The sequence below is a fragment of the Lemur catta genome, chromosome 9, assembly GCF_020740605.2.
Source record: "Lemur catta isolate mLemCat1 chromosome 9, mLemCat1.pri, whole genome shotgun sequence".
NCBI lineage: Eukaryota > Metazoa > Chordata > Mammalia > Primates > Lemuridae > Lemur > Lemur catta.
Window position 1 is genome coordinate 32,612,424 of NC_059136.1, and position 26,107 is coordinate 32,638,530.

The window sequence follows — 26,107 nt, forward strand, 5'->3', positions numbered from 1 at the left end:
AAAACAAAACAAAAACCTTTAAACATTTATAATAAATACCATTACTTTATTTTTGAATTTAAGCTAAGGTTAGAGCCCAAATGCAAAGTTTATTTTATTTTCACATTTATTATGTTTAAATATAGCAGACAAAATCATGACAAAAAATAAATTAATTAAAAAATGGTGACATTACATTTGATTAAACCTACTATGAAGAAATAAGAACATGTATTTTCTCAAATGCACTACTTCAGAAATCTCTTTACAAATCACCATCCTCCATCTCCTTTTGAACTCATGCACGAGATCTCAACCCACTTGTGAGGTCTGGATCCTCTACCAAACTGTGAGCAACTTAAAGGGGGTGCTCTGCTTTTATAATGTTTATAACTCTATTGGTGGGCATCAAATATTCACTCAAATAGTTGTTTAATGAATGAATGAGTTTTATTTCTTAGAATGCACTAAAAACTTACATTTTAGTTAACGGCTAAAAGATGCACTTCCAATTTAATAAAAATGAGGTTCTCCCTTACAGATATCTTTAAAAGTAGACTGTTTCTGCCAGGTAAGTTAGGGGCTCTGAAATGTTTTTTAAATCACGCAAGTAACTAGTTAAGAGTTATTGCTGGAAAAAGCTAAATATAGTTGAAAAACATAGAACATATTCAAATTTTGAGATCTGCCTCAAGCAGATTAATGTAAATAACAAAAATAGCATAATTTAGGAAAATTTAGATATTAAGATTCATAATGGCTCAAAGGAAAAAAATTATAGAATAAATCACATGACATATTCTAGAAGAAAACCATATATTCTATTCAATCACTATATTAAAAAATTCTAATAAAAAACAGACATCTAAGAAAATATAAAAACACTAGCTATAATTTTAGCTGTAGTTTCAATTCAGTGGCTGTGTATCTTTATAGAATTACCTTAATTTGATACATAATCATCAAAGTTAACAACAATCATCACTAGAAGAAAATTAGCCATTTTTGTACAAAATTCAAGCTTAAGGACTTTTCCAAATACATTACCTTGCTAACATGCTGGCAAAATGCAGGGACAGCTATCATCTGACTTACAAAGTTGAGGTATGCTGCAACCAGTGCCATGATTCCACAACGATGGAACATTGGCAAATTATCCTCATTGATAATCGCACTGTCCTTTAATGAGAAACAAACATATCCGACAGATCAAGTTCTTATGTTCCATTAGCATTTTCTCTAAGATTACACTGGGAAACTGCAGAGAGTTAGCAATACTAACAAAAATGTCACCTTATCGTAAGTTATTTTGTATAAGAATTCTGAAGGAGAATAAATGCCCATTTACCAGAGTTAACTCTTTCAACTTAAATGTCTCTTCCTTAGGCAATCCTTTCCTGTTCTCATATATCAATACATGCATACAGACATACATTGCCAGTGCCAACTGTCCTTCTATTATATAACATACAACTGAATTAAACAACTATATATGTAATTATTACTTAATGACTTTCTTCGTCTCTAGACTGGAAGTATGAGTATAGGGACTGTGTTTGTCTTTTTCATCACAGTATCCCATGGCCTTGAAGGATATTTAGCACACAGTCAATATTCATTCTATTCCATAGAAAGAGTAAATGAACATGATCACAGTATGAGTATTTCAGATTCACAACTAGATACCTTCCTTTTAAAATTCATGTCCTTGGATAAAGGCAATAACACTATAACACCATTATGTCTGCTTCATAAAAAATATTTTCTTCTGTGAAAGGTTATGAAAGCATACCTGTAAAGCAATAGCCAATCGAATAAGATCAATAACCACTTCTTCATTGGCCAGTTCAATAGTTATAAGAGCAAGAGAAGTATAAAGTAGCTCATAGTTTTTCTGAACATTGTCTTCCTCTTTACAGCCCAAATATATGTGCCTATATAGCTGTTGCCCATTCTAAAAAGAAACAAGAGGAAAAAAGATACGTGTGTCTAAATTGTAATAAAGGCAGATTTCACATATATATAACCTTCTACAAAGTAACGATCTTATTATACAACTTAACATGGAAGTGAAATTTAAGCTGATGATCAGATGATCAAATTCCAATTATTTACAACACATATGCTAATATACAAATACAAACTAACATTAGAGTTGAAGACAAACCTTAAATAAAAATAGCAAGTTAGAAATAGTTGCAGTTTAAACGATGAAAGTGTTTTTTAGTAATAATTTGAAAATACAAAAGCAAATTATGGATTGAGAAAAAAGTAAAAGAGATGGCAGAATTCTAGGAGATATTTTTGCAAAAACAGTCTCGGTAATGATAAAAAATATTTTGTTGAAGGGAAATGTACTCAGGCTTTCTTGTCTTGGGAACAATCCCTGCCTTATAGGTTAGGAGCTGTTCAGAAAAGAGCATATACAGGTTCTGTTATATTTTGGCATGGAGTCGCTAAATGCTAGTCTAAAGCTTATGTTTAGGGAAGAGGTTACAGAAACTTCCCAGGGATTGCACAGAGGGTTTCCCCAAACCAGACTGATCTAAGTAGGTTAATAAAGGACAATAAAGCCTTTCCTACCTAAAGCATTCCTGGATATAGAAGCAAAGGTCAAGTGACAGCTAATAGAAATAAGAGGGTGGTTCCCATTTCCCATTACCATGGAGTCACTAACTCGGTCAGCTGGAATCACTGGGCAACTGGAATGACCATCATGCTCCTGCCTTCCCCACTTCTCACCACTGTCCTCCCTCCCACAATATGATTCCATTGGTCAGTGGTGAAGCCCAAGCATCAGGTTTTTTTTTTTTTTTTTTTTTTTTGAGACAGAGTCTCACTTTGTTGCCCTGGCTAGAGTGAGTGCTGTGGCATCAGCCTAGCTCACAGCAACCTCAAACTCCTGGGCTTAAGCTTAAGCGATCCTACTGCCTTAGCCTCCTGAGTAGCTGGGACTACAGGCATGTGCCACCATGCCTGGCAAATTTTTTCTCTATATATTTTTAGTTGTCCAGATAATTTATTTCTATTTTTAGTAGAGACGGGGTCTCGCTCTTGCTCAGGCTGGTCTCAAACTCCTGACCTCGAGCGATCCACCCGCCTCGGCCTTCCAAAGGGCTAGGATTACAGGTGTGAGCCGCCGCGCCCGGCCTCAAGCCCGGCCTCAAGTATCGGGGTTTTAAGTGCAAGGCTCCCCAGGTGATTGTAATGTGCAGCCAGGCTTCAGCACAATAGGGGCCCACTCATTCCCACATAGAGGCACTTTAGCTTAATAATGCAGGCCTGTTTCTTAGCAGGTTCTTCCAATTGATCAATTTAGAAGGAACTGTGCACTAAGGCACCATTGCAGTAAGGAGGCCTCTAGTTCTCCAGCTGAGACAGTGACTGACTGGTTAAGTTTGTTTAAATCTGTGGCACAGTGTTAGCAAGTTTTTTTTGGCTACAGATATAAAGCTATGCTCTCCTATCAGATTCCTTTATTTCTGAAGCTGTTATTTTGCTTTCCACTTTTCCAAATCCCAGAGTTTCTCTGTCTCTCTTTCACATGGCTTCTACACTTGGGTGGGGAAGAATGGTCTTATGTAGTGGGCCCTCTCAAACTCTAAGAACACTCTTGACCACCATGGTTCCTAAACATCACTCACAAACATTAAAGCGATGCTTATATATGTAGGAGTTTAGGCTTCAGGTTCCTTAATTCAAGTTTATTTTTAAAAATTACCTACCACATATCCACTATATTAGACAAAATAAAAAATTTTTATATATACTGTAACAATGTAGTGTAAATAGGTGCAATGACTTCACAAAGTTGTTTGGCATCATCTAGTGAATTTGAAAAAAGAGTAACCTATTATTGAGCAATTTCTCTATTACAGTAAAGGCCTTGGCTTCATTTCAAGGTCAGAGATCAATAAAAAGCCACCTAATCATTCACATAGCTATAAATTACGTCATGCATTTATTTTTTAGATGATCTTACCTTTTTCATGAAACTTGTGTCTTGTCTACAAATTTTTTCTCTTTTTATCTTTAGGTCAGCTACATCTGGTATTATTCTAGAGACAATCAATGTATGAGTTTTAATGAATAGCACATTTAGTTACAATATCCTCCTACATGGAAAATTACATTTATGCTTAGGAGTTTGAACTATTTAACAGTCAATTTAATGAGCATCTTAAATAAGCCTACATGTAATGATACCAATGAATTGCCAGGTTTAAGGGGAATTGCATACAGTAATTTTGACTCCTAATGCCACTCCTAAGTTTAAAGAAAAACAGAAATAAAATCCATGTAACTAGTAATTACTAGTAGATGAAATCTTTGAAGAGTATATTAAATCACCTCCAAACATTTGCTATCTTAAAATATACAAAGAATTAAATGGTCTCAATACTACTAAAAGTCTGGATTTATAAAACCTAAAAATGCTAGACTTTAAAAAATCACAATACTTAACTACACTAATTTAAAAATTTAAAAACATTAATATTAAGGCCTTTTCAAAATGGCATATTACCTGATCCCTCGGAGCTTTGCCCTATTGTCATGGCGATCCATGAGATTATGCATTACTTCCAAGACTAACTGTCTCAGTTCAGAGTCTTCCATGAGAGATGGTGATAACAAAGGATCCAGAAAAGACCCTGGCAGTGCAGTAACAATTGTCTTTGCTTTGTATCCAGAGGTTACCTAATTGTCAGCAGGAAAAAAGCCAGTCAACCTTTGTCAAGAGTCCTTCTTTGGTAAAATTCTCACACTGTTTTTTAAGAACCATAAAATTAGGTAAACAGTTATGGACAGAAGCTTGAAGAAAACACATAAAGGAAATGTGTAGGGTGATGAAAGATTTTATTGAATTTACAAAACCTTCATACACAGGGAAAATAAAATAATAGTACACATTTGCCACGTGCTAGTAATAATTCTAAGCACCATGTGTGTATTAACTTTGTTCCCTACATCCCTGAGACAGGCATTAGGGCATCCACATTTGATAAGAGAAAATTGAAGCTCAGACAGGTTAAGAATATAAGGGATAGGCACTCAGTACAAAATAGATATAAGGAGGTTAGGTGGCAAATAGTACACGTAAAACCTGCAAATTTTTTATTTAAATCTGTAAATTATTCTTCCATTTTAAATTAGGCAGTTGGTTAATAGGAATACATTTTCATTTTGGAAAGTGGTACTTATATTAATTACTTGACTGGACATTTATAAGTACATCATTATCTTCTAAATTTAAAGATTTTAAAGAGAATATACTTAAATGTATTAAACTTTTTAAGCATACCACATAGATATTCATTCAGTTGACTATGTAGTACAATCAGGATGAGAGGCACAGTAGTTTATTTAGGGAATTTGTTTAACATAAATAAAGGTTTAGGACCAATTGAAATTTCAGGTGGGTCATTTCAACATATTTTCAGGATTATAAGCATATATGGAACATTTAACATTTATATTTGGGGACTTACAGGAGGATGGAGGTGATTTTATAAGTCTGTGGGGAAATTGGTAGGACAAGTGTCTACCCATCTATGAAAATTAAAAATATATTCATACCTCACACTACATACAAAAATAAACTTCAGATGAAAGTTGTAAATGTGGAAAGCCAAATTTTAAAACTCTTATAAGAAATATAAACAAATGAGTTTATATTATCAGAGTAGATAAAAAAGCACAAAACATATAGGAAAGGACTGATAAATCTAGCTATATTAGAATTTAAAACTTCTGTGTGACAAGCACTATAAACAGAATTAAAAATAAAACCACAGAAGACATTTCTGTACTTATCCTAGGTATGAGATAGTTCTTTAAAGAAATGAGATCATATATAACAAAAATTTCCAGAATAAATCTGAAAAATATTGATTTGGAAAGTGCATACATTCCAAACAACTAGCCCTTACTTTGTTCTTGGCATTATGATAGGAGTAGTTCAATCAAAGATGAATACAATTACTATAAAATAACCAAGGGACCTCTCATTTTGGGTATATTTTTCCTTTTGAGCTGTTTATAGCCACCCCAAATATAAAATGATAAATTTTCATTCTTACAGATTATTTTTCCAACAAGAAACCATTATTTGGTCACCATGTAGAAGAAATAGTGTAATATGTTGAAAGAACTTTGGATTTCAAGTTCAAGTTCTATTCTTTAGCTCAGTGACCTAGTGAACCTTCTCTACTCCTTCCACCCAAAGTCTCTGAGCCCAGGTATCTTCACCTATAAAATGGCAATAGTTTTTGCCCTCTGTATGTTTCATAATTACGAGGATCAAACAAAATGCTAGGAGACATGAAGAACAAACAGTAAAAAATACACAATAATAAAAAAACTAAGAGCATAATAAAAAACCAACCACAAATAGTGTCTTACTAAATAAGAAAAGGAAGCTGATAATGTGAAGCTATACCTTTTAATCTTTTCAATAATTTAAGGTTAAATGTGTTCACCTGTTTTAAATGCCTTACCATAAGTAAAGATCTCAGCAACATTATCTGAATTCGCCTGGTTCCCAAATCCCTAAAACACACAAAATGCTGGTATTATTAGGGTCTTCCTCTGTTACCCAGGCTGGAGTACAGTGGCACAATCATAGTTCACCGCAACCTTGAACTCCTAGGCCCAAGAAATCCTCCTCCTGGGCCTCCCAAAGTGCCAGGATTCCAGGCCACCACACCCTGCCCTAATTAACATTTATATTACTTCATTTACTTATATTACTGTTCACTGATTTTAAAACTCTATTCTTATTGGCTAAATAGATTATTTTAATAGTTTAAGTCATGGCTCACTTTATATGCTAAAGTAAATTTCATATGAATTAAAATAGTTATATGTAAAAAACTCAAATTCAAACAAAAATAAGTTATTGGCTCTTAAAGGAAACAGATGCACTAAACAACACAAATTAAAAGACATTATAAATTGGAGAAAACTCTTACTACAAACATAGTTGATGAATATAATATCTCTTTAACATACATCAATAAACAAGAACAATTTTAAAATGTATTAACAAATGGAAAAACTGTTATTTAATTATTGGTCAAAAAATATAAGTCAAATAACATTATCATTTCTTTATTAAATTAACAAAACAAAAACACTCGCAAAAAGCTTTAGTATGTTATAAAATCAAGCCAAATGTACGAAATAAGGGGTCCAGAATACATGATCTTCAAAAGCACTCTCAGTTCTAGAATTCTAGGAGTAAGTCTACACTCCTGACACATTAATTTTTAAAATTTGTATAGGATACTTGAAGGTTTACTCTAAATGTGTATGCATATATACAAACCTTTCACCTGGTCAGTATAAGAGATAGAATATTTGAGAATTTATGATAAGCTGAAAAATTATTCTAAAGGCACACAACTACTGATTTAATTGCTTTGCAATCTAGTATCATAAAAATACTAACTGCTTTCCATAGGACTTTTTATTACTAATGATTAAAAAAACCCCAAACTAACATTTTCTACATTTGTTTAAGATAAAATTTAACCCAAGATTAAATTCAAATTTATAGTCTGAGAACATACCCTAGTTGACTGATATCCAAAATATGGGTAGATGTTCCAAAAACAGGTACTTTACCCATAATGAACATCATGATTTCCGATCTTTGATAATCTGGCAGGTTACTTCCAAAGAATCCTATAAAAATATTAAGATAAAATTTTACAAATTGAAAAAGTTAATTTTTTTCCATATAGTACAAACATTTTTAACTAAAGTTTTCAATGACTGACAATCTTTAAGCTACATATAACACTAAAGATATTATAATTCATTTGTCCCAAATCATTTAGTTATGTTCAATATAAGGTATGTATAATGGGCTAATATTTAAATAAAATAATAAATACCTGAAAGTCTTTTGCACATAGTTAACAGAGGCAAGCCAGCACTGCTTTGAGTTGACTAGAGTTTCAGAAAAAGGGAAAACAAATTTTTGGTAGTATCTATGATCAAACTCTCGTTTATATATTGTGAGCCTAAATTCTTGCTCTGGTAAGGAAGTCAGTAAATAGGTGACACTTTGGTAAAGAAGGCAATGATTCAGTTACTACTCTGCCATCCCAGGATTGCCCATATATTTTAGAATGTCATTACAGTGAGCCAGGTTTACCCTGTAAGTTAATTAAACTGATGTAAAAAATAAATTGCTTATTTGCTTGTCACTTTTCTCACGTACTCTTGAGTTTTGAGGATATTTTAAATTTATCTATTGTAGCTTTTGATAGTTTACTTCCTGGTCATAAACAATTTATAACCTTTAATTATCATTTACTCACACTTTAAGCTTACTCATATCTTTGAAAGATCAGAACAGATACCAAATCAGAACGGTATCAAATTGTTTTAATTCAATGTAATTGTTACAGAAACCTTCTGCATTTTTAATATTTCTTTAAGAATAAATCAGTTTTTCAATTTAATGCTTCACCTTCTATTATTAGAGTTAATAATCTACTTATACAAATTCAAACTGTCCTATTCAGCATTTTTTTTCCTTTTTTTTATTTCAGCTTATTATAGGGGTACAAAAGGTTATATATATTGCCCATGTTCCGCCCATCCCCGAGTCAGCACCTTCAAGCATGACCATTCCCCAGACGGTGCGCAACGCACTCATCATGTAGGCATACATCCATCCCCTCCCTCCACCCCCCCACCCCATCCCCAACCTCAGTCTGATATCCAATTAGTATCATTCCCAAATGTGCATTTAGGTGATGATCAGGGAAACCAATTTTCTGGTGAGTACATGTGATGCTTGTTTTTCCATTCTTGGGATACTTCACTTAATATAATGGGTTCCAACTCTCTCCAGGAGAACCAAAGAGATATCGTATCACCGTTATTTCTTATAGCTGAGTAGTACTCCATGGTATACATATACCACAGTTTACTAATCCATTCGTGGATGGTTGGGCATTTGGGTTGTTTCCACATCTTTGCAATTGTGAATTGGGCTGCTATAAACATTCGGGTACAGGTGTCTTTGTCATAGAATGACTTTTGTTCCTTTGGGTAGATGCCCAATAATGGGATTGCTGGATCAAATGGTAGGTCTACTTGAATCTGTTTAAGGTATCTCCATAATGCTTTCCACAGGGGTTGCACTAGTTTGCAGTCCCACCAGCAGTGTATGAATGTTCCTGTCTCTCTGCATCCACGCCAACATGTGTTGTTTTGGGACTTTTTGATAAAGGCCATTCTCACTGGAGTTAAGTGATATCTCATTGTGGTTTTGATTTGCATTTCCCTGATGATTAGGGATGTTGAGCATTTTTTCAGATGTTTGTTAGCCATTTTTGTATCTTCTTTTGAAATATTTCTATTTATGTCATTTGCCCACTTTTTGATAGGGTTGTCTGATTTTTTCTTGCTGATTTTCCTGAGTTCTAAATAGATTCTTATTATCAGTCCTTTATCTGATGTGTAGTATGCGAAAATTTTTTCCCATTCTGTAGGTTGCCTGTTTATTCTCGTGACTGTTTCTTTGGCTGTGCAGAAGCTTTTTAATTTAATCAGGTCCCATTCATTTATTCTTGTTGTTGCTGTGATTGCCTTAGGGGTCTTCTTCATAAATTCTTTGCCTAGACCAATGTCTGTAAGAGTCTTTCCTACATTTTCTTCTAGAATTCTAATCGTTTCCCATCTAAGGTTTAAGTCTATTATCCACTGTGATTTGATTTTTGTGAGAGGTGAAATCTGTGGGTCCTGTTTCAGTCTTCTACATGTCGCTATCCAATTTTCCCAGCACCATTTATTGAATAGGGATTCTTGTCCCCAGAGTATGTTTTTGTCTGCTTTGTCAAAGATTAGATGGCTATATGAGGATGGTTTTATATTTGGATTTTCTGTTCTGTTCCACTAGTCTGTGTCCCTGCACTTGTGCCAATACCAGGCAGTTTTAAGAACCACAGCCTTGTAGTATAGTTTGAAGTCTGGCAAATCAATACCTCCCATTTTGTTTTTATTGCTTAAAATTGCTTTTGCTATACGGGGTCTTCTCTGATCCCATACAAAGTGTATAATTATTTTTTCTAAATCTGTGAAAAATGATGTTGGTAATTTAATAGGGATTGCATTGAATCTATAGATCACTTTGGGTAGTACAGACATTTTAACAATGTTGATTCTCCCGATCCATGAGTATGGTATGGTTTTCCACCTATTTACATGTTCTGCAATTTCCTTCCTCAGTGTTTCATAGTTCTCCCAATAGAGGTCCTTTACCTCTTTAGTTAAATATATTCCTAGATATTTTATTTTCTTTGTTGCTATTTTGAAGGGTATTGAGTCTTTAATTTGGTTCTCCGATTGACTGTTATTGGCATGTATGAATGCCTCTGATTTGTGTGTATTGATTTTGTAACCTGAAACTTTACTGAATTCATTAATCAATTCCAGGAGTCTCTTGGTTTAATCCTTGGGGTTTTCCAGATATAACATCATATCATCAGTGCTTTTCAGCATTTTGATTGGACCTAGAGGTAGAAGTCATTTCCCACAATCACATAGTTTACCAATCAAAAATCTCATGACCTTAACATTATTCCATCTGCATAAAGTACATTATTCTAGTTAACATTTACAGAGCACATATTTATGGAGTAAGAAACTATTTTGTATTTGGATCCTCATAATAACCTCATGAGTCTAGGTACTATTATTTGCATCAGTCTCCTCTTGTGGAATTGACGATAAGAGAGGTTAAGACACTTACAAAAAATTACATGGCTAATATTAAGGCCTGGGATAAAGGTTATTTATTCCCAAAGCCTATGCTATTATTATTACTTTATACTTCCTCCATATTAGCTAGTTTTAGTTTTCCAAGTAACCAATTAGATATGTTCTCCATCATTGCACAAAACTGAACACTGATTTTCTGTTCCAAACAAGTCAATCATTACCATAAGCACATAATGTAACATGCACTTCTGTTTACCACAACACTTAACAGAAAACTATCCACCTATACACATAGCGTGGCTAAAAGTTTAAAGAGTTAACAAGTACCATCATATTTCCCTGTATTCAGCACCGCCTGTACCATTAATTTATGGTCATCTCTCTTGCTTTTCAAAAGTGTGAAAGAGTTTACTCTAAGCCAGTAGTTCCCAAACTTTGCTGCATATTAATTAGAATGATCCAGGGAGGAGCTTTTAAAATGCTGATGCACATGTTGAGCACCAAAGTAATTAAGTCATTATATCTAGGGGTGGGAGTCCAGGCATCAGAATTTTTTTAAGATCCTGAGGTAAATTCAATGTGCAGCCAGGTTTAAGAACCACTGCCCTAAAGAAAAACTCTTTTATTTTCATCTTCCAAGAATATGGTCAACTGAGTCTACCATATGTATATTAATTAGATATAACAAGACTATTAATGACCTGAAAATAATAGTAGGAAAGAAATGAAACTAATTTATGCTTTATAATTGCTTTGATTTTTTTAAATGTAAAACTGGGCTGAGGTCTCCAATATGATCAACTGTAAGGATAGAGTCTTCAAAAGCATCTCATTGTCTATACCCATTGTATTTGAACCACTGAATAGAAATGCTAATGAGCCCAGAAGAAAGAACACACCAGGGAGCTATGCTCTTGATTATTTTAGAAAAAAGAGCTCCAACAGCTTCCTAACTTAAAAGTGCAAAAGCTACAATAGCCCTGTTCCATGGCCCATCAACAGGAATACCAACATGCTCTGATAACTACTAGAATACTGAGAAATTTAAAAGGAAAATATTAAGGAAACCAGAAATGCAACTTTAAAAATAAATCTTACTCACTGTGCCACAGTGCATTTCTTTCCTCTCATGTTTTAATTCTCACATGTTATTCTGAATGTGTTATATCACAGAAATATTGCTTGAGTCTGCTGTATTTACATTTTATAATAAAAGTTGAGAAACAATAAATTAAATATTCTAGAGTGAAATAGTAACACTGAATTAATTAGAAGTCACTAAAGCAATTTAAATCAATTCTGTGAAAACAAGATTAGCTGACCTATCATCTTAGAGTATCACAGAAAATCCAAAAATAATCCGAATAAATGTAAAAGTCACCATAGAAGCTAGGTTCATTACACATTAATACTAATTGTTTTAAGCAATAACTAGAATGTCTATGTTTTATTGAAATTCCATGGTAATGTTAGAGTTTACTACCTTTTGTTTTTTCAGTCTCCCCAAATCTTAAGCACCTACTATGTGCTACATAGTGTGTTGAATAAGAGACTCCTCAGTCTTTCCACTCATGAGGACAATTTCTATGCATGTGATGAGACTGCAACTAGGTGAGAAACAGAGGTACCGCTCTGAGTAGATCAATCAAATAAATGGCTCCACACGGTGAGAACCACATGCATCACGAAGCCCTAGCACAGGAACTGGTGTGGGTACATGTCCAGCAAACAGGTATTGCTGGGGATACACAATGGATAATGCATATTCATAAATCTTTAGATACGAGATGACAAAGATAAACTTTGTATTAAATATCCCCAAGGATTATTATAAATAAGTAGACAGCAAGTGAGAAAATTACCCAGATAAAAGGCATAAGCCAAGTTCCAGAATAAATTTACATACGACTCTACCATTAATGGAAACTATTAGTAGATTAGAAACTAGGTACTACCCTAGGGATATGATCCAACTGTAAAACTATCACAGCAATCATGTAGTTATAATAAAATACGTTCTGGCTATTCTAAAGAAAATATTGGGAAAAAGTGTTAAAGTAGAAAAAAAGTTTGCTTGCTTTAATTTGTATTTATATATAGTTAGATTACTTCATTTCCAGAAAAGTAAATTCTCATGGCTTTTTAAGGAAGCTCTTTGCCATTTGTACTTTGACCACTGTATTAAAAAGGAAAAAAAAAAAGGTCAGGAGGAAGGAAGAAAGGAAGGAACATTCCCCACTAAAAAGAACCACAACTCCTTGGAAAAATGACTGATTCCAGGATTGGAGCAGAAAGTATAAAATTAGTCTGGAACAGCTTACCCAAGTAAGGCAGTGCTCAAAAAAAAAAAAAAAAAAAAAGAATGGGGGGGTATGTTGAAGGGGCTCCCACTGGTGAAATCTGGGACAATTTGAGCACCAAAATAATAAGTACAGTAATGAATTATAAACCATACAAATATAAATCTGTAAATTCATACCAATAATAAATAAATAAACACATTCATTCCTACATACATACAAAGGTAGAAAAAGGGGATCTTGCTTATAACACAACACTGAGTGGCAACTAGTAGCTGTGGAGGAGTGCTATAGTTTAAAAAATCATCACTCTGCAGCCATCATGGTAAAGACTGGGTTAGGAAAGAATATAAACAGATGCTCAATTTAAGAGGAAGTCTGAATGAAAAGCAGAATATCTGCATGATCTAAAACTGTCTTCTCAGAGAATGCCTATTTATTTATAATGGAAAACAACTGAAACTGTACAATGGAGGAATAGGACAATGACTTGACTGAGTGATCAAAATTAATGTAACCAACAAGGAACAAGCACACATTGTATACCTCGGGATGTGCAACCTGAGAACATGTTATGTAGGTAGTATTCCAGCTACAAGAGCGTAACCTGAATTTAATCATGAGGAACCACCAGACAAAACTAAATGTGGAACTGTCTACTTCTTTTTTTCTTTTTCAAAAAAAAGGAGGGGGAGGACTTTATTCTTAAGAAACGCCCATGTCATAATGGAAATGTTCCACACTAATGGAACTAAAGAAATATTACAAATAAATGCAATATATGATCCTACACTGGATGTTGGATCCAAGAAAAAAATGCTATAAAGGACATTATTGGATCAACTGATAAAACTGAAATATGGAAAATTGATTAAAGTACTGTATCAATGTCAAATTTACTGATGTTGATAACTTTACTCCGGTTACATAAAAAAATCTTTACTCTTTGGGCAAATACATTGAAGTATTTACTGATAAAAGGCAATGATATATGCAACTTACTATATGGTTTAGAAAAACATGTATATGTGTGTATGTGTACGTATATTTTTCCACATATACATACACACACATACAGGGGAAAGAGAAAGAAAGAAAAGGGAGAAAGATGGAGGGAGAGAGAGGGAGAGAGAGGGAGAGAGAGGGAGAGAGAGGGAGAGAGAGGGAGAGAGAGGGAGAGAGAGAGAGAGAGAGAGAGAGAGAGATCACGTACAAATGAAAAAGTAAATGGAATATTAACAATAGATGAATCTTGGTAAAGGGTATACAGTGTTCTCTGTCCCATTATTATCCTTGTTTATTTTCTAAAAGTAAAGCCTTTTCAGAAGTCTAAGCTATCATTCATCTTTGAGAAGAATCTAGTACCTTACATGAGAGCTTTTTAAACCACTGTTTTACGTGATAGTTTTGAAAAGTGAAATGTACTCACCTATTGTTTGGATGATAGCATTCTGCACAATCTTCTCATCATTGTCTTTGGAACTTGTGCTTAAGTTGGCACTGCCTACAGATCCCCCCTGTAAATAATTTGCTTCAAATTCAACACTGAGACGCAAATGCTTTAAAAGGGTATTGAAAACTTCCAGCACTGTGGGCCCTGTAAAAGATTATTTATGTGAGCAGATATACTTCTCTAGTATTGCATACTCAAAATCAATTCTCATATTTCTCAACAAAAATTTTCTGGTTGTTTTCTAAACTGTCAAAAATCTATAATAATTTATGAACTAACCAGTTCATTTTTAAAAATAAGTAAATGAGAAATATTTAAATAAGAAAGTGTCCTCATTACGTCAACAAACATTTACTGGGCATCTATCACAAAATGTATATATGCATGTAAGAATTACCAAAAACTTTCTACCTACTTAATCTTGTCTGTTGAAAATAATGTATACTGAGATAAAATTTAACCCATTACGTAAGAATTCCTAAAATTATGATGGTAGCATTGAAGATTTATTTTGCATCTTTTGAGACTGAAGAAAGAAGAATTTGCCTCAATTATGAGGCAGAAACTACCCAATTTATCAGATTCAGGTTAACTAAATTTTCAGTCTCCTTTTTGTTCTATAAATTCTCTGCACATGTTTCTATCACTGCTTCTATCACACTATATTTTAGTTAGTAGGTTTCATTTCTGACTTTTACTCTTGATTACAAGCTTTTCTAGGACAGGCAGCCATGCTCAAACACTTTCTTGAATTTACAGAGCCTAGCGCATAGTTCCTAACATGTATTAGGCATTAATGAGTGTGATGATTCTATGTATCATCTGTTTCATTTCATATTTCAAATTAAATAGCTTGCCAATTAAGTAATCTGCTTTCATCTCTTTGAGATAAGTTACAATTGCTTCTCAGCCTTTCAGTTAAGTTCCAGTGGAGATAAGTTACAAGATAAATAATAATGGAAAGTTCATACCCAAAATGGCCACCTTTATCTGACACTGAAAGAATATTAGAATAGAGTCAGCCCTCCGTATCTGTGGGTTTCATACCCAGGGATTCAAACAATTGCAGATCAAAAACATTTGGGAAAAAAAAATACCCACAATAAAACATAATACAAATTTTAAACAAACACAATGTAACTACTATTTACATAGCATTTACATTGTACTAGGTGTTACAAATAATCCAGAGATGATTTAAAGTACATGGGAGAATGTGTATAGGTTAATTGCAAATACTACGCCATTTTATATGAGGCACTTGAGTATCCCTGGAGTTTGGTATCCGCTGGGGTCACAGAACCACTCCCCTGCAGATATGGAGGTATGACTACATTTCATTAGCTGATAATATTTCCACTTTGATTTTGAAGCAAAGAAACCACAATCAGATTGTCCTCCTAACATCTGTATTTCTATTAGGTACACTTTCCTTTTTCTAATCACATGTAAGGTGAAATATAATCTGTGACCTGTCCCTTCTTCTTGTTACTCCTACAATCCCTATTGACTTTACCTTGTCATTCCTACTGTGGCTATTTAAGGGCAAGTTCTTTCCCTCATGCCTACAACTGTGACAACAGCTTGTGATTTCTCAAGTGTCCTACATTTTGCTGCCAGGTGAACTATCCTATGGCACGTCTCTCATAAAGATTACTGGAAATCTTTAAAGACTGTCAGTCAACTGTAGAACTATGTCCACAACTTGGTTACAACTTAATTTTAAAGCTGAACTTTTAACTTTTCTGGCTTCTAAACTAATACCACACCTTCTAGCCAAAAGGGGCCACATAATATTTTGCTCATGCTAATTCATTTTCCCTTCTTTCTTTGAATCCTAGTTTCTTTATCATATGTAGTCAAAGCCTGCCTTGTATTACAGCATTAGGTGGAGTTGTCTGAGAGTAAGTTATCAGTTTCTTGTATCTATATTCTCCCAACACTCAGTATGTAATTGATACTCAAAAACCTTTATTAGAAGAAAGGAAAGGGAGGAGAAATTGATTTGAAGGAAAATGCTTAACTGTGCACCAAAGATGCCTGAAGATAATCACATGAACTCAAATTTCAAGAGAAATTAGAGCACAATTAAAAATGTGTAGAAATACTCTTAAAGAGTTTTCCATACACTGCTATACCTACTGAAAAAACACTTTGAAATAGATTAAAGCATTATTTTATCTTATTTTTTTCTGGTACTCACCTATGGAACCTTTAGCAGCAATGGCGACAGCCTCTAACAGAACCTGAATAATACCTGCTCGAACCCTTGGAGAATCATTTTTACGAGCATCAAGGTGCCCTAGAATCTCCTGGATCACATGGTGTGAATACTGAGCCTAAAGGAAACAAAATAGTACAAAGGTGTATAAACAAGTACATGCATCCTGGAAGAATTCATGAGAATAAAAAACCATGTGACACCTAAATGTCCAATTATAGGGGACTGGTATTCATGTCATGAGATAATATATAGCCACTGAAAATCATTCCTTTGAGGAATAAACAAAGATACTAGAAAATATTTATGGTACCCTGAGTGAAAAAAATCAAATTGCAAAATACTATGTTCAATAAAATTCTATCTACTTTGTAAAAACTAAATAAGACTAGAATTATATATAACTGAATATTAAAATTAGTCACCGAGAAATTTTTATTCTCTTTATACATCTCTATAATTTCACAAAGAACACGTATACACTCCTATAATTTGATAATAGGACAAAATGCTGTTTAAAAAAAAAAAACAGATTATGACACTTGCAGTACTTCTTCCTTACCCAAAGTATGGACACCTAACTATCTTAAACAGATAAAACTCTCATCTCATCAAGAGCCACTATCAAAACGAAAATCTTATCAATGTGTACCTAAGAAAATTTAAATCAAGAAGATATCAGAAGATTTGAAATTTATAAAGGCAATTTTAACACATATAAAAAAATTTCATCAATCACAGTAAATGATATTATGACCCAAACAACAACAAAAAAAGCATACCCAGAAAAATGTTTAACTCCAGTGAATAGATTTTTTTTTAACATAGTAGCAAGATTTTATTTTTTTTTAAACTTACACCTATACCCATGAGTCATGAGTGGGTCTACTGTTCTACACCAAGTTGTAAACAGAAAGCACCTGTGGCCCTGAATCTCCCTGACTGTTTTCCTTCAGTGAGGCCCCACTGTCCTGTTTTCAGGCTGGTTATCATTCTCTCCTTTGGAATGGGTGGTTTTATAAGCAGCAGCCGTGTCCTACACATAATTAGTACTCTGCCCAAAAGCAAGACTTTTCCCTTCCATCTCTACAACCTAACAGATTTCATCTCCAGGTTATTTCTAGCATTTCTGTCATAACATATCTACTTTTGTAACAACCCAAGGTAAAAACTAAATTTCCATTTTCATCTTTACTTTGTTTTATCTCAAGCTATGTTAAAATAGAAGAATGTTAGACAGACAGGCACACACACACAATCTAAAACTGAACTTCTTGTCCAGGAGGCATGCTTTTGATATGTGAACTTTATGTAATTATTAGAGTTTGCTTTATATGTAAGGTAGCCATTTGATTTATTGTCCAAACCACGATACTTAAGAGAGTAAATCAGGGTGTTATAATAATTACATATAAAATATAGTTATCCTAAGCAAACCAAGGCATGTGTTCACTCTACCTATAAGAAACAATTCAAGAGTAATATCATGTATAAAAAAGGAATACAGAGTTAAAGAAATGAAACTGCAAAGATGTTATACTTTATATTATAAGTCAGGTTTATTAAGGTTTTATTTACCTATTATAAAATCCACCCTTACACTCAAGTTTAAGACAATGTTAATGGATGAACAGGTTTAAAAAGCAACATAACATAGTGGTATTGTAAGCCCTGGAGTCCAATTTTCCCATGTTCAAATTCTGGCTCCATAATTTCATAGCTAAAATAGCTCACAGCCCAACAGAGAGTTACTGAATCCCTCAGTTTCCCTCATCTCCAATATTTAGATAATAACAAGTTATTTCACAGTATTGTAGCAATTAAATGAATTAATTTGTACAAAGCACGAAAATTGTGTCTATCATATGAAAAGTGCTCGATAAATATTAGTTTTTATTACTACTATTCAATTGGTGACTCCTGTGCTAATATATGACTATACCATTGAACACAACAACAATGATGACAAAAGGCATTTCATTCAGAAGTAATTAGATGCAGGCAGTCTTCTAAGCACTGTATATGGATTATATGCACAAACAGTTCTAGGAGGTGGGTTCCACTCAGTTACTTTGTGCCCTTCACAGTGCAAATAAAGCAGGTTTTATTAACTTGCCCAAGGCCATGCAGAAACTCTAAGGAACGACATAAAAGTGATTCCACTCTGATCTCAGAGCACAGCTCTTAATCACATTTTATGACCATCAACAAATCAATTTTGCACAAAAGATAAGCTTTAGACAAAATATTTTCCCTTCACCACAAATGCCCTACTATATTTGAAACTGTATCTATGCAAGCCCTTATGGATATAGATTCTGGTTAGGGCTAGCTAGTTTAGTTTATGGAGAGAGATTGAAATATTACCTAAAAATGATAGCTATACTAATTTTATAGTAAATGACAATTAAAACAATCTAATCTATCATAAGTTTTAATTATACCAGGACAGTATAATTAAACAGAAATTCCTGTTCTGGTGTATACTACTATTTAATTCTTGATTAACAGAGTTCATAAAACATACATTATAATTAAAGCTTTCTTAAGCAATGCTGTGGACCATAAATAGTTTCATGAACATTTAATCAACAAATATTTATTGATTCCTAAGTTTTTTCAACTTTGTAATTAACTTTGTTAATTTACTTCTTGCAAAGAACAATTTTGTCTAGCAACTAAATCTGAATGGAGGGTGAATGAAGGAGGAATACAAGACTGGAAAAGCCCAAAACAGCCTTAGATTATGTCCACAGATTGCCAGATCTACTTCTCACTTACTAAATTAAAATTAAACTTTAAAAAATTATTCTTCTGTATCTAAACCAGCTTTATAGTAACTATCATTTATTGAAGACCTACTTTATGCTAGGCACAGGATATCAACCTTAATTTAATGGCTAACGTAGACCATGAATTCTGTAATAAAATGATCAGAATTTGAACCCTGATTTCACTTTCTGTGTGTCCTTGAGTGAGTTACCTGACTTCAGGAAAGGTAAGTTTTCTGACCTGGAAAATAGAGATTACACCAATATCCACTTCATAGGGTAATGAGGATTAAATGACATACAGCATTTAAAGTTTTTAGCACAGTCATGGGACACAGCCAGCACTTGATAAATGGTAGCTTCTATTTTAATACATAAACCATTTAATGCATGCATTAAAATCTTCTTTACAGAGATGAAGAAGCCAGAGCTCAGAGAGATTGAATAATTTTCCCAATCTCATTCAATCAGTAAACAGCATATCCAGGATACATATCCTGACATGACCTATATTAAAATCTGTGCTACCTACAATTTTTATCTTCTCTAAAGTAATGATGACTTTTTAGGGCATTAAAAATGTAAATGGTATAAAAAAGACCTGATATGCCTGTTGAATTAGGAGCTAACTGGGTCTGTTGAGGCTGTAAGAGAAACCAAGGTGGTCCTCTGCAGTAGGTAAGTGTTTTACTTAATGCCCAATGGTAAATATTCAATAAACATGAGCTGTAATATCAGCTATATGCTGCTATAGTCAATGTGAATTCTAGTACCAGTTCATCAGTGAAATATAAATACATAATATGTGCATTAAATAAATGCACAATAAAGAGCACCATCATCAAATTATTTGGTTCTTTTTATTAGCTATCTTTTCATCTTGGCAAATAAAAAAATAAGTGGTAAATGAAAATAAATGAGACAAAAATAGCTAAATTAAGAACATGTTTTATATCCTACGTTTTCTGTATCTGTTTGATGATGTCCTTATCTATATAGAACCAAAATTACTTATATAAATATGATAAATAGTTTACAAGACCTTACCTGAATGGAATACATTATAATCTTAAAGCAGTGAACTGCAAATTCATTGGGATCCCACAGTTTGTGATGATCTAAATGTCTGCAAATAACAATTAAAAATTACTTTAAGAATTCACTATTCTTATTACACTTTCTTCCTCTAGAACCCTCAACAATGGAAAAAGCTTAAGTCAGAATATTATCTAAAAGAAAACCAAGGTTTTAATTTCTAGAAATATGATACACATATTTCCCCAATTGCCAAACCCTGTCACATGACAACAATAAATTATTAGACCACAGTCATCTCTTGGTATATTTGGGAGATTGGTTCCAGGAACCCCTACCCCCTGCCCAATCCCCAAGTATATCAAAATCTGTGCATACTTAAGTCCTCTAATCGGTGAAGAGTCTGAGAAGTTAGCATACTAACTTCTGAGAAGCACTGTCCAAGATTTATATACACAATTTATTTCTCATGATATGTTTCCAAAGAAGGTTGAGTATTTTATGTCGAGGGCTCACTGAGGCATAAGGAAGAAACAGTAAAGTCACAAATTCAACTGGTTGAGATGTTAAAAAGTTAAAAAAAAAATAATAAATTTTCCCCCGTATCTTGAGGACACTCATGCACATAAGGATTTTTAAAATGAACTGATCATAACATATACTTAGTTTGAATAAAAATTACTTTAATTCCACAATATGTGTACTAGAAGGAGATTTAAGCACAGTAGGACTAAGGGGCCAAATGAGGTCTAGAAATTTCTCTTTACTATTCCTTTGGCTGGAACAACAATTTCACTCAGACTTTTGAGGGGAAAAAACCACTTCTTATTCCTATTATATATAAAAATCATGAAGATAGTGTATAATGGTATATAAAACTTCTAGTAATTTATAAAATAAATAATGTTAGACTTCAAAGAAACTTCTTTGTGTCTTACTTCAGACTGCTTCCTGACAACCAACGGCCAAACACATGAGTTTACTCTCTTCTACCAACTTTTGTGGAGAAGTTTAAGGAACAAGAAGGACTTTTATCTTTTATCACACCTTTTGACATTTAACATCCAGATGTCTAATGTTATTTCCAAATGTCAAAGTTTAATTTCAACAGGATTTTTAAATGTTGAGAAATAACTTGGAGCTAAGAATTTTCTCATGAAATCTTCAGAAGTACAGAATCAATCAAGGCAAAGAACTTGTAAAATATGAGTGATAATAGCTTTCCTTACAGGGTAACTATACTGCAAGGATTAGATAAGATAAAGTAAGTGAAATCACCACACACAGTGTTGGACAATGTACAATGTGAACTCTAACTCAATCTTTCTTTATTCCTCTTTTTCCCTTCTACCCCACTCCCTCAAATTTTTGCCCCAGTACTTACAAACACTGATGTGATGTTTGTGCTAAAAAATTAGACTAAATTTTGTAGTTTTAAATATTCAAAAGGATTTTTGATAACAGAGTGACCATAATCCAACTATGTGTCGCATTTTAATTCTATTAAGCTTCCCAAAAGCTGAAATCTTGAACTGAACATGTTCCCATTAAAAAAAATCAAAACCATAGTTTGCAAAACATAAACTAGGCAGATTCTTAATAGTTAGATATTATTTAATAAGTGAAAAAGTATCTTATGTAGGAAATATATCATTAAAATTACATTTACCTTTACATTAACAATTTTCTCCTTCATTATTAAACTTTATAGTACATGAAAAAGTATGTAATAAGAATAACATTGATACACTAATATGATAATATACAAAGAAATTTTTATTACTATATTGTACTACATACAACGATAGAGAAAGTGAAGTTTTTCTTTTATTCAAAGTAAAGATGGTAACTGTGTGGCATACTTTAAAAAATCAGTAACTCATAAAAATCTTCTGGTATTAGGAAGACTTAGTTCCAAAACAAAAGTATTGGCCGGGCGCGGTGGCTCACGCCTGTAATCCTAGCTCTGGGAGGCCGAGGCGGGTGGATTGCTCGAGGTCAGGAGTTCGAGACCAGCCTGAGCAAGAGTGAGACCCCGTCTCTACTAAAGATAGAAAGAAATTATCTGGCCAACTAAAAATATATATACAAAAAAATTAGCCGGGCATGGTGGCTCATGCCTGTAGTCCCAGCTACTTGGGAGGCTGAGGCAGTAGGATCGCTTAAGCCCAGGAGTCTGAGGTTGCTGTGAGCTAGGCTGATGCCACGGCACTCACTCTAGCCCGGGCAACAAAGTGAGACTCTGTCTCAAAAAAAAAAAAAAAAAAAACAAACAAAAGTATTTCATTTCTAGTTAATGAATGATTATACAAAGTGACTCTTAAATAGGAAATAAACTACTCTGGAAATTTTATTTGCAAAGAATGCTTTAGTTCAACATTGAAGTAGATTTTTTATTTCAACTGTTAACTTGATCTTGTAAAGAAATGATTAAGTAGAAATTTTCAATGTCACACTTTTAATCAACAGTGAGCACGAGACACATTTTTCAGTACCTAAGAATATTATACAAAAAAGTAGTAATGTTTTTTTCCAAAGAAAGGTAAATAGGGAAAATCGTAGGTTTAAACTAAATTAAGGGAGAATTAGATGGAAAAGAATTTTAAAACCTCCTGAAGTAAATTGTTTAGCATTAAAAGAGGTTGTAAAACTCCCTGAAATTAAAATGAACCGCTACTATTTTAGAAAGTTCAAAATTCACTCTGCTCTTAAGAGACAGAAAACTAAACTTTATTTACCTCTTCAGGTGTGATACCAATTACAGTTCTTATACTTTCCTGTTGAGAATTTTATTATAGTAACCTCCTAACATACTGACCCTGGCTCAAATCCATCCTATATAGCTCTATCTGATTAACTTTATCAAAGGGTAATTCTGGCCATTTGAGCTAAGATGTCTGCTATTTACCTACAAATAAAATTTTGAGATCTCTACAGTATAAACTTTCTTCCTCTTATCTCATGCTAACACCTTAACTGTATCTAATACTCCACCCAATGTTATTGTTGTCTTGTGCTTACTATTCATTAAAAATGTGATATTCAAAATTTCTTTTGAATCATTTATTTTCTTTATGAGATCAAATAACAACTGAAATTTAAAACCTACTTCAATGTTGAACTAAAGCATTATTTACAAATAAAATTCCCAGAGCAGTTTTTGATACCTACCTTCATCTATCTCAAAAGCTACTGCCTCTAAATTCTCAAATTAGACAAGAATTCTTTGTTTTGAACTGCTAGAGCACTTTTTGGCCTTTTCTCATAATCTATATATTGAAATTCCATATCATGCAGGTGATTCACCCATCAAGTTTGTTATTCATACATATATTCTCCAAATACCTGGTACCTCATCTGCAGAGGGCATTTGATATTCAATTAACTAATCATAATAAACAGCTAATATATAATTACATAATATTCAATTAACATTTAATTTAATTAACTAAAGTGCATTAAGTTCTTTGTAGGAAAAAATACAGCCCATTTCGAGTCACTCAACTCAAATACAGTTTATTTGCTAATTTCTTTCCTCCACACTAGCTCTCTAGATTTTTAAGGCCTTATAGAGTATCTCTCAGTAAGATTATTAAAATAAAAATTGGAATTCTGATGTTAAGTCAGCATGTCTGGACATTAAAAAATAAATCTACCTTTAGTATATTTGACATAATTCTGATTATTTTTAGTAGCATTTCCACAAGCTCACAGAGTCTCTAAAAAGTAGATCTCAATATTTTTTTTTGGGGGGGGGGGGATTACAAATTCCTTTGAAAATCTAATGATTCTCTGATTTTTAATATAATTTTGTGGTTTACAGATTCTGTGACTAAAGCTCGACTTTGAACCCTTAGTCCAAGAACATCTGTCCTAAAGAATTCTGGATATTACCGTTGGAATATTTTATATGTGCTATAAAGCCATCATTATCGTCAGAAGGAAAAAGGACAAAGTGAATGTTAACAAAAGAAAGACTAGTAAAAATGTCTAGAAATTACACAGAAATATTATATTGCAGTCATATCTGGTGAGTAAGTTAGAAACACAAAAGCTTGACAAGGCTTGAGAAAGACAGTTTATGTAGAGAAACTCAAAGTTCATAAATGCATTTTGTTTGATGAAGAGCATATAAGTCCCAATGATATACTTAATATTCTTGGTCTGATTAGTCACTAAGTAAAAGATGAAATTTACTCAGAGAAGTGAATGTGATCTAAGGCAGTTCAGCCATGCCAAAAAGACAGCCAAGAAACAGAAGCCAGGGAATAGGAGGAACTGATCACAGAAGTTAGTATAAAAATATATATCATACTAGACACTCAGTTTAATATTTCACTGCACATACACATTTCAAGGACTGTAAGTTCAAGCTAAATGTTGCACATGATATTAAGCACATTATTACACTTCATTTTAATTTAAAGGGTAAGAACTAGTTCAATGGTTGAACCAGTGCTCAACTGTACGTCTGACTCCATTCTGCACTACTTCCACAATGCTACACTGCTTCTATCAATAATACACTCACACAAGTAAAAAAGTATTTATCCTCTGTGAGTAAATGAGCACAGAACTTACATAGCAAAGTCACAAATAACCAGGAAAACACCAACGACTTACGCAAAAACTGGTCTAACAGCATTATTCATATTTCCAAAAGCAGCTCGACCCAGCAGTTCTCTGAAACAGTTCTCAGCCAGCACAGCGGGGTTCTCTTCTTTGTCAGCTGCAGAAGGAGAAGAAGGAGGGCCTATGCGACTGAAAAAGAAAGAAATAAAGAAAAACTAATGTAAGAATTCTAATATCAGTTCTAAAGAATATACTTCTCAGAAATGTTAAAATCATATTTTTATCCCAAAATAACTTTAAAGCTTAATTCTAACTTCATGAATTTACCACCACCAAAGCTAACCACATAATCTTTTAAACAGAGAGAACTAAATTCAGTTGTGCAACTTGTTTCTAACTAATAGAAGATCTTTTACATAAAATACCAGCTTGCTATTTGTTCACTTTCATATAACCTCTCTATATTTACAGCAAAAATCTCAGTAAGAATACAGTGCCCAGAGACCACCTTTAGGTATCTGCAGTTTAACTATAAGAGGGCAAAAATAAAATAAAGTGGAAAACTATGACGTTACCTGCAAATAAGAAATAAATTTTAAAAGCTAATTCAAATAACTACATACGTAGATGTCTTCAGTACACAGTACAAGATGTGTTTTGTTCACATCTTGAAACATTATTTTAGGCTAATATATTCATGTGAAATAATAATTTAAAAAAGCATATCTGTGGAATTGGGATTACACCATGAGATAATACAATTTCTTAAGACTTGACAACAAATGATCTATTTCCTGTAGTTTGCTTATGCTGACGCTGGACCCTAAGAGCCATAACTATGGAAAAAATGGGTTCCCAACTAGCTAGTGACCTTCTAAATATATTGTAAATATTTCATATAGGGAAACTTTCATCTCAGCTACAGTGCCAAGAATAGAAAAAATATAAACGGTGTTAAAATATATCAAGTTTCGTACTTTAGGAAAGATTTCCAAAGCTGGAGGCAGTCACATCTAAGGAATTAAGCATAAATCCTTTC

The 26,107-nt window shown here is 33.3% G+C and overlaps 1 protein-coding gene across 1 annotated transcript in view; it reads right to left on the reverse strand.

The window, feature by feature from the left end:
• Window positions 1–26,107, reverse strand: part of EFR3A (EFR3 homolog A) — a 102,896-nt gene that overhangs the window by 27,738 nt on the left and 49,051 nt on the right. Inside the window, exons 7-16 of the mRNA XM_045560451.1 lie at window positions 25,120–25,257; window positions 20,509–20,587; window positions 16,673–16,808; window positions 14,446–14,613; window positions 7,551–7,665; window positions 6,477–6,528; window positions 4,505–4,677; window positions 3,962–4,037; window positions 1,772–1,933; window positions 1,027–1,158 (exon numbers count right to left, since the gene is read on the reverse strand). Coding sequence (XP_045416407.1) covers window positions 1,027–1,158; window positions 1,772–1,933; window positions 3,962–4,037; window positions 4,505–4,677; window positions 6,477–6,528; window positions 7,551–7,665; window positions 14,446–14,613; window positions 16,673–16,808; window positions 20,509–20,587; window positions 25,120–25,257 — 1,231 coding nt within the window. The remainder of the gene's footprint in view (window positions 1–1,026; window positions 1,159–1,771; window positions 1,934–3,961; window positions 4,038–4,504; window positions 4,678–6,476; window positions 6,529–7,550; window positions 7,666–14,445; window positions 14,614–16,672; window positions 16,809–20,508; window positions 20,588–25,119; window positions 25,258–26,107) is intronic.